The sequence below is a fragment of the Bos indicus genome, chromosome 16, assembly GCF_029378745.1.
Source record: "Bos indicus isolate NIAB-ARS_2022 breed Sahiwal x Tharparkar chromosome 16, NIAB-ARS_B.indTharparkar_mat_pri_1.0, whole genome shotgun sequence".
NCBI lineage: Eukaryota > Metazoa > Chordata > Mammalia > Artiodactyla > Bovidae > Bos > Bos indicus.
In genome coordinates this window covers 67,705,251-67,721,416 of record NC_091775.1, presented here as the reverse complement: position 1 = coordinate 67,721,416, position 16,166 = coordinate 67,705,251, and the positions used below count along the sequence as shown (strand labels likewise).

Genomic DNA, 16,166 nt, shown 5'->3' with positions numbered 1-16,166 from the left:
CTAATTTAGTTTTACCACTCATGTGTCAGAAACTGTTTAAATATGTACCAACATCTAATTAAATCATGACAATATTAAGTAGGTATTATTTTCCCCTATTTTTCTCAGACTTGGGTAGGTTTAGGTAATTTTTTCAAGGTCAAAAATATTTTAAGTACTATATCTTAAATTAAAATATATGTCCATCTATTTTCAAAGCATTTGCTCTTATATAACATACCATCCTTTACAAAGTAAAGAATACTATACTTTTAATCAAATATTTATTGGGAAGCTAACATGGGGTAGGATTTCTGCCAGTCAAAAAGATACAATGAAGCCAGCTAGATTTAAATACTATCATTTTACTAGTCATTGTTTGTTTTAAAAAATGTAATACAAGGAAAGAAATGTAAATTCTGTATATATTCACATATACACACCCACACATACCCATTTAAATATAAATAAAAGTGTACATATATTTTTTTAAAGGAAATATTCCATTTGATTGACAATGTGATATTGGCAGACAAATATAACTGGGGAATATTCCAGGAAAAAAAATCTACTATAGAGGATTCCATTGACCCTAAACACTGAATTAATGCCATAGCTAATCCCTTTAAATAATACACCTGGTGTAGTCTGACTGCTTATTTAAAAGAGGTACCAGGTGGGAATAACTGGAGGCCAGTGTAATATGCTACTTGTGTGGTCCTTTGTTAGACTTGAGGTTTATTGTAATTCCATAACAAGTTTATGCCATTTATGCATTTCTAAAACTATCCTTATCCTGTAGAAAATGCATTAGTAGGTTCTGGCAACCAAAGTAACTATCTACAACCAGAAATATTTCTGCTAGTCTCAGAATCTCAATATAATCATGTGGTTGGGTACACTCCCTTCTCTACTTGGGAGATGATCTAAGGACAGTTTATCCAAATTTACTTAATGGAAACACCTCAGGGGATGTGCTACATCCCATGATCAAACTGATAATCCTAGACTAATAGCAAGAGTCTCTAAACATAATGGGTACTGACAATTATTTAATGTCTTTGCAACAAAGTTTCCCTTAAAGAGCGCAGCACACAATCTGGCCTGAGAGTTTATGTGGTTATGTTCAAATAGCCTAGGTATAATTAAGCTGTCTTAATGGAAAATTTACACTTCTTCTCAGAAATGAGACCCAGGATTTCTAGCTTCCCTACAGATACAAATTTAAAGGCCTCAAACAACTGTCTCTTTTGTTTGTAATAATAACTTGGGGTCCATTTCAGTTACTTCTTTCTGGCAAGTTTTCACCTGCATCAGAGGCAACCTAAAACATCCAGGTTACTTATATGAAGTATACTGATGAGTTGACTCATTGTCTCTGTTCAATTAAAGTGTTCGAATAAACCACAGAAAAGTAATCACCAGGGTTTCATTGGGAAACCACAGAAGAAAAGCAATCGCCATTGTCATAGTCAAATCATGGGCATAATAAAGTGTTTTGTGCCAGTACATCAACTGTGATCCAAACTAAACCAAAGCCTGCTTCCCTGGATATCATCAGAATAAGTGAATTCATTCTTATTCAGGAATATTTATATAGTTCTTTCCCAGGCACTAAGGCATATACTTGTGACAAAGTCTGGTCTACAGCAAAACTGGAAGCCAAAACCTGTACAGAAATAAATATGACATAATGGGGAAAAATTATGCAAAGGGAGGTGCCAAAAAATTGCAATAGAAAGCCAGAGGGAAAAGAGTATATTCTGAATGAGAAAAGTCTTGATACAAGTGTTACCATTTGAGCTGAGCATTATTGGGAGTTATGAATCAGACATAAAATAAGAAAAGAATATTCTAGAAAGAAGCAACAGCTTGAGAGAAAGCACAGACCAAGAGAATGTGGTAAGAGAAGATGAGAGACATTGCAAAAGTATATTTGATTAGAGTAGAAAGGCACGTGGTGGAAGATAACCAAAAAGACTGGTTGAGGCTCAATTTGGTGCTCCTTGAATACCATGCTAAGGTCAAATAAGAGATGGGCTGTGTTCTACACATAAGATTAAAACTGTTATGCAAAACATTCAAAAAAGCTGTTAGTAATTCCACTGATAGAGCAGACACTTTCCAGATAGCAGAGCGCATGAGAGATGGCACTGGGGATGTGCTGTCTAATCTCAGACATTTCTCCTCTTAAGAAAACACACATGTAAAATGCTATCCTTCACTAGCCATCCAAAAGGGAGATCCAAAGTCAGCAGCAATATTTATGTCAGTAGATTCAGCTCAATTGCCTTTATGCCAACCTGATACATTATTTTGGTATTTCATTCAGGAGCGAAATAAGTTCATTATCTTTACTTGCATTGTAATTCTCATCCTTTGTTTAGATATCACTAATTGTACACCAGATATTGTGTAACAACAGGACCAGAAGCTTCTTTGATGATGATTAGATATGAATTTAAAATACTGTGATAATAGATATTGTGTCTTTCTATTGTGTTCTTAATTACAGGAGGCCAGGTTTAGAGACTTGTCTAAACAGTGTTCCTATCATCTTATCTCCTTCCTCACTCACAGATTAATCCTCAGTGACTCTCTGTTCTAATGATCAATTAAGATGTACTTAGTGCCCATTAAGTATCATGGAACATGGCCAGAATCAGACACTCAGTAAAGGTTTACTGAATGGATGACTGGATCAATAGGCGTGTTAGGCACAAGGAAAAACATCAGACATGTAAAATATCCCCCTTCTAGGCAAGAGTTTTATTAGAGGAAATACCACTGGTAGCAATCCAAATCACCTATCAAATGGGTTCAAATACTTCACAATCAGTTGCTAATTATACAGAAGAATGGTATCACTTGTATGCATCTCAAAGTCAGTAACAGACAACTTAACATCACTGGTTAGAGAGCAAGAACGGATCATCTTAGTGAACTTGATAAGTGAGCTACCTTAGTGAACAGCTAGCTCAAGACTGCTGACTTAGAGCATGCTTAAATGAAAATGTTTGGACAATACAGAGACTCGGAACTTCATATACTCCTTTCCACTGTGGTCACAGAAAGTCAGACTCAATCTAGTTATATTTGGGGCAAGTTGGTTAAAATAACTGTAATATCAAATTTGGCCATATTACAGTGAAACACTTGATTATTGACTATCTGATGCACTTAGGAAGGACTGAGCAACTACTCTGTGCAAGGAACTGGGGGATAACACAGGCAGATGGGACTATTTGTGATCCATTCAATAAAAGTTACTAATTTTATTTCGCATAGCCTTTTTACTTAAACCCTTATTCCATATTATTCATGTTAAAATATCCATATTACTACTTTCCTTATAAGACTGAGAGTTGTGAGGAAAAGAAACACTGATATTCTAGGACTTAAATGGAGTTACAATAAAAATTAACTTTATAAAATTAAAGAATAAAAGTTAAGTATTTCTTTTAAAAAACCGGCATGCAAAATTTCTATGGTATAACACCTCCATGTACTTTCACAGCAGCTATATAATTTCAAAGGAGCCAGTTGATCTCATTTTCTTTTCTTTTTATCATGTCAGGAAGCTGAGATGGTGAAAGAGTAAATGATGCAAGGGGAATCTTCATTTGAGTTGTTCCAGTATTTCAGAGTAAACTGTTTATTTGGGAGTTACAAGGGATTCTAATGGAAGAGGAAGAGTAATACACGCAGCACATATAAGGTGTGTCTTTAAGTCTGCTCTCCCTGTGGACAACTGGAGCTTATTCCTGCAGGGGCTGAAAGCTGCTCTAGAAGGGTTTAATTCTCTAGCTGAACAGCCTTCTCCTGTTCTATCTTGAGAAAAAAAAAAGCTTCTCAGACACAGAAATACAGATCCTGCGGTTGGAAGTAGGCCAGAGCACACTGAAATTTCTGAGAAATATGGGCAAGCCATGCACAGCATCTACTAGGGAGGGTCCCACATATAATTTGCAGCAGGACTAGATCTCAGATTTATGGTATCCTGAATTTCGAAGGCAAACACGTTCTTTCCTCCATATTGCCAAAATACAATGCTTTCTTAGTATGAACATATACTATTTAATGTGACTCTAAGATACAAATACAATTTTGCGTTCAAGCACACAATGAATGTAGGTCTACTACACACCAATAACCAGCAATGTTTGAGTGCTTATTTTGTAACAGGAACTTGTTAAATACTTCATTTTATCATCTTCATTTAATTCTCAGAACACTTCTATGAAAGAAAGGACTGTTATTGCCACCCTATATTAAAGAGGTGGAAAGAAAATCAAGAGAAGCTATAGTTCTAAGGGGTTAGCAGCTTTTAAGGGGTGGTGTTTTCAAACCCAGGGCAGTTCCACACTAGGGCCTTTGTCCCTAAACACCATTCTCTACTGGCTCCATCTCTGATTGTTTTGGAGGCAGACAGTGGCTAATATAATATATATAATAATATAATATATATATATAATAATATATAATATAATAATATAATTTACAGATTCGATGATAGGAAAACTACCTGGAGCATTTTAAGTCTATTTATGGTGGTACTGATCCCTTTCAAGGTCATCACAACCAAACACTATCAATTCATATGATCAAGACAACTCCGAAGAATGCAACATGTCTATTGATTTTTAGCAAAAGCATTCTCCATGATCGTTAGAGAAGATATAAATAAACTATTATATATATTTTATAAAACATGCCAACATCAAAATAAAACAACAAATAGACTCTGTAACATAACAGTACCTTCACTGTCCATATTCCAGCCTCTGGCTCTTTAACATTCACCACCTTGGCAGAGTTATGAATATTTAATAGCTCATTCAGGCCAAATCCCTTTTTTATCAGCTTTCCTGAAAGACAGACATAGAGGTTATAAACATAATCTTTATTTCAGCTATGTATATCAGCTGTGTACATTTCCAGTATAAATTACCTGATGGACATTTACACGTCTAGCTCAAAACATCATTTTATATCTAAAATATACGCAACTTTAGCATTTCTGAACACTGTAATTGAAGTAACAGATTCCTATTTGCTATGTTGATGTGATCTTAAAAACAGAGTAAGATGGAAGACGATAATCGTATTTCCAAAGTTAATCTAGGTAACGATTATTATGGCTACAAAGAAGTTATGTACAGTCACTAGAGACATTTAGACTTAATAGATGGAAAAACAGTAAACTAGAATAAATGTCTTTTTGAATATGACTCAAGATATTGCTAACATTAAGAGCCCTGGGCATAACTTTGCATAAAGTGTAAAACCTCAGGTTTCCATGAAGTGCACAAGAAGGGTTTTACTTGTCAAAGGAATAATTAGAGGAGACAGTATAATGCAGTAACACCGTACCATCTCCAACTGAGATCAACATACAGTATCTGACAGTTGGAACTTAGGAAGGAAAGCAAATTTGGAATTAAGCCATAGTTTACATATTCATTTCAGGCTTGGCTCTCGTGTGGACTATTTCTGCAGTTATGTAAACAAATCAATTAAAAGAATCCCATGTTTGCATCAGAAGTTTTATAATCGCTGCAAATGACTTTTAAAATATCAATATCAATGAATTTTTAAAGTAGTAGAACTTAAGGCAATGGTTACAGGTACTTTCGATACAGATAATGAACAACACAAATCTTTCCTGGGTAGATAGGATATATGGTACTATAAGAATGCTACTTAAAAAGACAAATCCATTTCTACAGATAAATCTATTTTCAAGACCAAACAGTCTCAAAAAAATTGGTTTTGCTTGCTCATAAATTTCAATTTGATTGTTAAGTATGATTGAAGCCTTTGAGGTAAATTTCATACCCTATTTTCTCTAAGGTATGTCATTTTCTAAGATTCAAATAAAGTAAAAAAGGTAGTTATTCCTTCCCAATTTATAAATGTTCATACAGGTTTTAAAAAATGTAACATATACTTCAGCTACAATAGGAATAAAAATATTGTGCAAACATCATTGGTTAAAAAATTTCCTAAACACGAATATTCAGAAAAATTAGGTTTCTTTTTATTTTTTAAGATTACTATTCAATTCAACCTTAAATCTTATAAATTCAACCAGAGATGGAATTAAGCCCAAACTGAGAATCATACAATTATCAAAGGAACAAATTAAAACATCATTCTAATGAGAATATAAATATGTTTTTTTAACAACCATCTCCTGTAAAATTATACAAGCCCCTTTGCCATGACAAGGCTGTGATCCAAGAAGGGTCATAGTGGAAAGTTACCACAAAATATGGTCCACTGGAGGAAGGAATCATAAACCACTTCAGTATTTTTGCCTCGAGAACCCAACAGAGTATGAAAAGACAAAAAGACACGGGAAGACAAGCCTCCCAGGTTAGAAGGTGTGCAATATGCTTCTGAAGATAACAAGGGAACATTTCATGCAAGGACGGGCATGATAAAAGACAGAAACAGTAAGGACCTAACCGAAGCAGCAGAGATTAAGATGAGGTGGCAAGAATACACAGAAAAATTATACAAAAAAGGTTTTAATGACCTGGATAAACGTGATGGTGTGATCACTCACTTAGAACCAGACATCCTGGAGTGTGAAGTCAAATGGGCCTCAGGAAGCATTACCACAAACAAAGCTAGTGAAGATGATGGAATTCCAGCTGAGCTATTTCAAATCCTAAAAGATGATGCTGTAAAAGTGTTGCACTCAATATGCCAGCAAATTTGGAAAACTCAGCAGTGGCCACAGGACTGGAAAAGGTCACTTTTCATTGCAATCCCAAAGAAGGGCAATGCCAAAGAATGTTTGCTGCTGCTGCTGCTAAGTCGCTTCAGTCGTGTCCAACTCTGTGTGACCCCATAGATGGCAGCCCACCAGGCTCCCCCGTCCCTGGGATTCTCCAGGCAGGAACACTGGAGTGGGTTGCCATTTCCTTCTCCAATGCATGAAAGTGAAAAGGGAAAGTGAAGTCGCTCAGTCGTGCCTGACTCTTCACGATCCCATGGACTGTTTAACTACTGCAAAATTGTGCTCATTTCACATGCTAGCAAGATAATGCTCAAAATCTTTCAAGCTAGGCTTCCGTAGTACATAAACCGAGAACTTTCATACATACAAGCTGGATTTAGAACAGACAGTGGAAACAGATCAAATTGCCAACATTCATTGGATCACAGAGAAAGCAAGGGAATTCCAGAAAAACATCTACTTCTGCTTCATTGACTACACTAAAGCCTTTGACTGTGTGGATTACAACAAACTGTGGAAAATTCTTAAAGAGATGGGACTACCAGAGTTTACTTGTCTCCTGAGAGACTGTCTCCTAAAGAGGAGCTAAAGAGTCTCTTGATGAGGGTGGAAGGAAAGAATGAAAAAAGCCGGCTTAAACTCACATTCAAAAAACTAAAATCATGGCAACCGGTCCCACCACTTCATGGCAAATAGAGGGGGGAAAAGTGGAAGTAGTGACAGATTTTATATTCTTGGGCTCCAAAATCACTGTGGACAGTGACTACAGCCATTAAATTAAAAGACGCTTGTTTCTTGGAAGGAAAGCTATGACAAACCTACATAGCACATTGAAAAGCAGAGACTTCACATTGACGACAAAGGTACGTATAGTCAAAGCTATGGTTTCTCCAGTAAACATGCACAGATGTGAGAGTTGGACCATAAAAAAGGCTGAGCACCAAAGAACTCATGCTTTCAAATAGTGGTGCTGGAGAAGATTCTTGATAGTCCACTGGAATGCAAGGTGGGCAAAAAAGTCAATCCTAAAGGAAATCAACCCTGAATATTCATGGGAAGGACTGACGCTGAAGCTCCTATCCTTTGGCCACCTGATATGAAGAGCCAACTCATTGGGAAAGACCCTGATTGGGAAAGATTGAGAGCAGGAGGAGGAGGAGGCAACAGAGAATGAGATGGTTGGATAGTATCACTGGGATAGTGTCACTGAGGCAATGAACATGAGTTTGAACAAACCCTGGTAGATAGTGAAGAACAGGAAAGCCTGGCGGTATACTACAGTCCATGGGGTTGCAAAGAGTCGGACACAGCTTAGCGACTGAACAAGAACAACCTGTAAAATTAAAATCTATCAAGAAAATGATATGGTAAAAAATTAGACAGCTTTTTTAGTAATAAAGGACTTTTTTCATATGATTCACTTAAAAATGACAAAACACTGAATTTTACAGAATAAGTTACTGTGAAGTATTTCCTCATATAAAGATGAAGAAAATATTTCAGGTTCATCTAAAATATTTTTTTGGATCCTTCAGTTACAATTAAGATAGTAAATGCCATCTGTTTAAATTATTAGGAGTTTCAGTTTTTGAATCTCATGTTAACTCAATGATACTTATGACTAAAAATACTCAGTTTTAATTTTTAAACATCTTCTCCAGTCATTTTTGAGTTGGTTGAATTTATTCATAAAGTTAGCATTAATTTGAACAAGTAAGTCTGTTAAAAATCTTTTATCTTCCATGGTTTTTCTATTTTTTTCATATTCTATATTTTTAAATATTTTTAATATGAATATTTCATATAGCTCACCTAAAGGATTGTGAATTTCAATCATTGGAGAAGGGCCACTCAGAGACACAGTAACCTCTTTTAGACTGGGATCAAAGGGAATTTTCCAAGTATTTTCAGCCTGTTCCAAATGGTCTGTTGATAAGAGGTGAACTTTGGAAGCCTGTACTGCTTCTTCCACCCATTTTAAAACCTACAAGAAAAAGAGAAATGTGAGTGATATCAAAATATTTACAGCTTTACACCACCTCGAATTGCTGAAGCAGTAGCCTATTTGCTTAATGAAATGACGAGGTCGCTTTCTGTACTGTGTGAGGCTTATTTCCATCACAATCAAGACAAACTTTCTCAACACACAGAACAGGTAAAAAGCACTCCCCGAGGATTAGTCTCCAAAAGTTTCAAACAGCTCATGCAGCTCAATAAAAAAACAAACAAACAAACAAACAAAAAAACCCCAATAACCCAATTGGAAAATGCACAGGATACCTGAATAAACATTTTTGCAAAGAAGACATACAGATGGCCGAGAGGCACATGAAAAGAGGCACATGCTCAACAGTGCTAATTATTTGAGAAACACAAATCAAAACTACAATGAGATATCACCTCACACCAGTCAAAATGGCCATCACCAAAAAAAATCTATGAACAATTAATGCTGGAGTGGATGTGGAAGAAAGGGAACCCTCCTACACTGATGGTGGGAACGTAAATTGGTACAGCCACTATGGAGAACAGTATGGAAGTTCCTTAAAAACAATCCCACTCCTGGGTATATAGCCAGAGAAAAACATGGTTTGAAAGGATAGACATACCCCAATGTGAAACGCACCATTATTTACAATAGTCAAGACAAGGAAGCAATGAAAATATCCATCAACAGAAGATGTGGTAAAAATACAGCCATAAAAAAGAATGAAATAATACCATTTGCAGCAACATGGACGGACATGGAGATTATCATACTAAGTAAAGTAAGTCAAAGAAAGACAAACATCATACGATATGGCTTCTATGTGGAATCTCTAAAAAATGATACAAATGGACTTATTTATAAAACAGAAACATATTTACATACTTAGAGAATGAATGTGTGGTTACCTGGGGGCAGGGGGAAAAGGGCAGGGAACAGACTGAGAGCTTGGGACTGACATTTACATACTGCTGTATTTTTTTTTAAAGTGTAACTCTCTCTACATCCACTTATTACAGCAGTTTCAGAAAAAAATATTAGTTTAACCCATGCTCAAATTTCAATTTTTATATCTTGGAGTAATCTATTCAAAATGAGATTACAGTGTCCAAAAACTAGTTGTGCAAGATATGACATGCATAGGTACCACAGACAGTTCCATTTCTCAACACAAATGAAAAGAATCTACAGAAAACAAGGTAATGGCAATACTGAGATTCTTTTTCCCTCTATTCTTTCTTTCTCAGTGTTTCTCAAAGTTCAATTAATAAAAGACAATTAGCAAATTATCAAATCCAATTTCAATATATTGAGTACTGAATTATTGTAATAGAGTACACTATAATTATATACTATACATTATAATAATATATACTGTAGTATATTAATTATTAAAAAATAATTGCAATGCCAGCAAAACATTCATTTTTATGATAAAATAAAAAATACAAAAATATCATGGGAAAAATAACCATTATGTTTTTTGAAGTGGAAAAATACTTCAGGTTAGAACCAATTTAAGTGGTGTGCTCTTGAAGGAAACCTTCTAGTCCACAGAAATGCTCCACAACAGCAAATACAATTCCTCATTTTACAGGGCATGTATGGACAGGTACTGCTTAGCTGAACTTACCACCATTACTCCTAGATCATACTAAGCTTTAATCCACCTAAGATCTTCCTCTGGTTCATTTATCCTTCAAGACGGTATTCCATCATGAACAGTTTCCCTCATAATTACTCATTAAACACTGAATAGCACTGGGTATTAAGCTATAGCCAAGCTACTCAAACAACAGTATTTTTTAAATTTCAATAACGGTAGTCACAAACCAATGAATCAAACAAGTATTGTGTCATAATTTCAATCTCTGTAAAATGGATCCCCCCCTTTTTATTGGATCTCAAGGATGAGGAAAGTGGCTAAGACATTATCATAAAATTAACAATGTGAGGCAATTATGTTTATTCATTAAATAAATGTTCACTGTTCAAAGAACTCTTCTGGGCACTGAGTATTGATGAAAGTGAATGAAATTGATGGAAGTGAATGAAATTGATGAACATGAATGAAATTGATGAAAGTGAAGTTGCTCAGTCATATTCAACTCTTTGCGACCCCAAGGACTGTAGCCCACCAGGCTCCTCCACCCATGGAATTTTCCAGACAAGAACACTGGAGTGAGTTGCCATTTCCTTCTCCAGGGGATCATCCCAACCCAGGAATCGAACCCAGGTCTCCTGCATTGCAGGCAGACGCTTTACCATCTGAACCACAAAGGAAGGAAAAGCTGGACTAGAGGAAGCACAAGGGGGAATCGAGATTTCCAGGAGAAATATCAATAACCACAGATATGCAGATGATGCCATTCTCGTGGCAGAAAAACAAGAGGAACTAAGAACTTCTTGATGAAAGTGAAAGAGGAGAGTGAAAAAGTTTGCTTAAAACTCAATATTCAAAAAATGAAGATCATGGCATCTGGTCCCATCACTTCATGGCAAATAGATGGGGAAACAGTGGAAACAGTGAGAGACTTTATTTTCTTGGGCACCAAAATCAATGCAGATGGTGACTGCAGCCACAAAATTAAAAGACGCTCTCTGGAAAAAAAGCTATGACCAACTTAGACAGTATTTTAAAAAGCAGAGACAGTACTTGACCAACAAAGGTCCACATAGTCAAAGCTATGGTTTTTCCAGTAGTGATGTATGGATGTGAGAGCCAGACCGTAAAAAAAGCTGAGCACCAAAGAATTGATGCTTTTGAACTGTGGTGTAAGAGAAGACTCTTGAGAGTCCCTTGGATTGCAAGATCAAACCAGTCAATCCTAAAGAAAATCAGTCCTGAATATTCATTGGAAGGACTGATGCTGAAGCTCCAGTACTTTGGCCACCTGATGTGAAGAACGGACTCACTAGAAAAGACCCTGATGCTGGGAAAGGTTGAAGGCAGGGGGAGAAGGGGACGCCAGAGGATGAGATGGTTGGATGTCATCATCAACTTGATGGACATGAGTTTGAGCAAACTCCGGGAGTTGGTGATGGACAGGGAGGCCTGGCATGCTGCAGTCCATGGGGTCTCAAAGAGTTGGACATGACTGAGCAACTGAATTGAGCTTCTTAAATAAAAGAAAGGAATTCATAAAACAGGAAGCCTTTGTTGAAATAATGTATGTAAACTGCCCATCATAGTACTTGCCACATAGTGGATATTCAAATGTTTTCCTCCATCTCCAACTGAATTCCCTTCCCTTCCCCTAACTGAAAATTTCAATAATGACTTCATGGGCAAAGTGAGAAAAAATGTATCCCTGAAAGACAAGATTTCTGTAAATGAAAAACAGACACAAAGTCACTCCAGGTAGAAGAGAAGTTCTTAAAAACATACAGAGACAGAAGTACTCGTATGTCGGGAACATGAGTGCATCTACCTGGCTACAGTTAAGTTTTCAGATAAGGGAGAAACAGAATATGAGGTTGGAAGCTTATGTCAGGGGCAGTGTATGTATGGTCACAAAGTCAAGCTATGATAATCGGATTCTATCCTAAAGACATAAATGAAAAGTTTCTGAAGGAATTCCTGCTTTAAGCAGAGAAGTAATACTTTGACAAAAGTATTTTACAAAGAAAAGCTTGTAGTGGTATCATCAACTAACTGAGCACAAAAATTACCACATAAATCAAATGATATATTTCCTCAGATGTTAACTGTATAAAGCACCTGGGATTTTACATATGAGATAGGTATGTATCAATATCATTACCTAAAGAAGCAAATGCCATATTTTGAAAAATGAGTTCTGAGTGATCTATCATGCATGAACAGGAAGATATGAATCATTCTGCCAATCAAATCGGTCCATATGGTTATAGAAACCAGAGACTGATTATTGCTAACATTTGACCATAAATAGAACACATATTTTAAAAATCAGAGTGTTGACATTTTTATGTCTTCAACATAGAACATGGCTACCTAACTCAAAGGAATGCAGAGAACTGACTTACTCTCTGAGAAGGCACTTGATAAATTTTACTGGTGATAAATAACTTTGAGAATCATGTCTGATTTAGAGACTAAAGAAGGCAAGGACAAGAGAAATCAGATAAATGGAAAGAACATTTGTTTTAAGGACAAGACACAAAATGTGGTCATAAATAATTCTCAATGTAAGAACGAAAAAAATTAGAAAATAAGGATATTATAGTATATCAAGTTCAACAATGAAATGCAATAGTGTTGAGCAGAAGTAAAAGTGAAATCAATTCTTAATACACCTTTCTTTAAATGTGTAGTGTATTCTGCATGACTCCTCAAATACATCTGTCCTTTGAATCAAATGTAAAAAGGTTATGATATATCACTGGAAAATTATACTATTGTCTGTTAGTTATGGATTAAAAAGGACTAAGTTCTAGGCATTCCTGTGAAAATGGAAAACTTTCTGATTTAGTTGCATTCTCATACAGGAACTGCGTTTAAATGGTAGGAAATATAAGTGGGCTTTTGGTTTATTCTTAATACTGTTTCCAATTCATCAACATTTATGAAGCTTTCACAAAGAGATTACCATGTATCATGATATTACTGGTTGGGAAAGATACAGTGCAGACTTCCGTCACAAGTCTCAAATCACTGTTTTATACAATTATAGGAAAAAATAAAATTGAAGACAGATGCAACCCACTTGATTAGAAAATACAGATATCACCAACATGTGAATAAAAGCAGATTCCTACAAGCGAAACAATCACCGAAAGTGAGGTTTTTGACCTCTAATGTTGCCACATATAAGGAAAAAGAAAAAAAAAAAAAAAAAACTTTGTCTAACCACGAGAAATGTTCTTATGAGATTGGAAAGGACCTTAAATTGTAACAACAAAAAGAAGTGAACTAGAATAATGTGAGATCCCTTGAATGAGTACATTTTTACTAAACCATTGGTTTAGTGTTTCAAACCACTAAGGCACCGTTAACTGTGCATTAAGTTTTAACATAAAAATAGTCTCTAATGATTTTTAGCAGTTTAAATCTCAAAAGGCCTTTGAGAACACCTAACCCAGCTCCTTTATTTTATAAATGAGGGAAACTGATATGTGAGTTCTTGTACCTTTCAAACACCTAACCATACTGATTCTGGAGCAGTAGTTATTTTTTATAAAGCCCCTGAGTCCTTGAAGATACTCTCCTAGTATAAATATTTTGCATCCTACATAATAATTGATACTTAAAAATAGTTCCTATTTCTATTTTACTCAGGAAGGAAATGAAATGCATTATTATGTATTATGAAACATGATACATAGCATTAAGTAGAAAAGAAGTGAAATCAACTTTGTGTACATCTTCAAGGACAGAATTTGAGAAAAAATTTGGAAGAATTTTTTTTTCTTAATCAGCATATGATTGACATATAACATTAAATTCATTTCAGGTATACAGTATAATGATTCGATATGTGTATATACTGCAAAATGAGTCTCACAATAGGTCTAACTAACATATATCACCACACATAGTTGCCATTTTTTTCTCTTGTGATGAAACTTTTAGGACTTGCTCTCTTAGGAACTTCCAAATATACAATACATTAACTATAGCTAATAGGCTCTACATTACATCCCCAGGACTTATTGATTTTATAACTAGAAGTCTGTACCTTTTGAACCCCTGTAACCCATTTCACCCACCCCACCAAATCCCCAGCTTCCGTTCTTTATATATTACTGGTTTAGTTTTATTTTGTTTTTGTTTTAGAAATCATACTGTATTTGTCTTTTTCTGTCTGACTTATTTCACTTAACATAATGCCCTCAAGGTCCATCCGTGTTGTCAAACATGACAAGATTGCCTTCTTTTTATGGCTGAATAATATCCCAATATGTATATGTAAATACACCACATTTTCTTCATTCATTTATAGATGGGCACTTAGGCCGACTCCATATCTTGGCGATTGTAAACAGTGCTGCAATGAACATGAAGTAAATATGTTTTTTGAGTTAATACTTTGGTTTTATTCAGATAAATACCCAGAAGTGGAACTGCTTGATCATAAGATCATTTGGGGGTTTTCCCTGGTAGCTCACACAATAAAGAATCTGCCTGCAATGCAGGATACACAGGAGACATAGGTTCCATTTCTGGGTCAGGAAGATTCTGTGGAGAAGGGAATGGCAATCCATTCTAGCGTCCTTGCCTGGAAAATTCCATGGATGGAGAAGTCTGGTGGGCTACAGTCCACAGGGTCACAAAAGGTCGGATACAATTAAGCGATTAACACTTTCATTTTTCAAGATCTTTTTTAATTTGGAGGGGAAGAGTCATACTCTTTTCCATAGTGGTTGTACCAATTTACATTCCCACCAACAGTACACAAGCGTTCCTTTTGCTTTTTATCCTTGCCAACAACCTGTCATTTCTTGTCTTTTTGGTAATGGCCATTCTAACCAGCATGAGGTGATATGATATCTCGTTGTGATTTTGATTTGCATTTCCCCGATGATTAGTGATAGTGAACACCTTTTCATGTACTTGTTGGCCATCTGAATGTCCTATTTGAAAAAATAGTTATTCATATCTTTGCTCACTTTTAACTGATTGTTTGGAGGTTTTTGCTATTGAGTTCTTTATGTTTTGAATGTTAATCCCTCATCAAACATATGACATGCAACTATTCTAACTTCTCCCATTCAATAGGTTGCCTTTTCATTTGTTGTGTCTGATTCTTTACAACCCTATGGACTGTAGCCTGCCAGACTCCTTTGTCCATGGTATTCTCCAGGCAAGAATACTGCAGTGGGTAGCTGTGCTGTCCTCCAGGGGATCTTCTCAATCCGGGGATCTTCTCAATCCAGGGATCAAACCCACGTCTTCTACACTGCAGGCAGATTCTTTACCTCTGAACCACCGGGGAAGCCTCAGATTGGCAACATAATGGAATTTAAAGTCTTGAAGCCCCCCTCACAGCCCCTCCCCCACCATGAAATGAGAGTCGCTCAATTGTGTCCGACTCTTTGCAACCCCATGGACCATACAGTCCATGGAATTCTCCACGCCAAAATACTGGAGTGGGTAGCCTTTCCCTTCTCCAGGGGATCTTCCCAACCCAGGGATCGAACCCAGGTATCCCACATTACAGGCAAATTCTTTACCAGCTGAGCCACAAGAGAAGCAACATGGACTCCCCCACCATGGACTTACACAAACAAGGAAATACATCATTCTGCCATAATAAACTTAGATGTTAATATACAATGGCCCAGAAAACTAGATGTCCATCAGTACACAACGGCTCAGCAACCTAGATGTCCATCAACAAATGAACAGTTAAGGAAAGGTGTGGTATATTATGTACAATGGAATATTACTCAGCCATTAAAAGGAACAAATGTGAATCAGTTGAAGTGAGGTGGATGAACCCAGAGCCTGTTATACAGATGAAATAAGTC

General features: G+C 36.1%; 1 protein-coding gene across 3 annotated transcripts in view; it reads right to left on the bottom strand.

Moving 5' to 3' along the window:
- Window positions 1–16,166, bottom strand: part of HMCN1 (hemicentin 1) — a 538,929-nt gene that overhangs the window by 331,774 nt on the left and 190,989 nt on the right. For all 3 annotated transcript variants that reach the window (XM_019976773.2, XM_070768574.1, XM_070768576.1), the window contains exons 5-6: window positions 8,540–8,711; window positions 4,741–4,847 (exon numbers count right to left, since the gene is read on the bottom strand). In XM_019976773.2, the coding sequence (XP_019832332.2) occupies window positions 4,741–4,847; window positions 8,540–8,711 (279 nt within the window). The remainder of the gene's footprint in view (window positions 1–4,740; window positions 4,848–8,539; window positions 8,712–16,166) is intronic.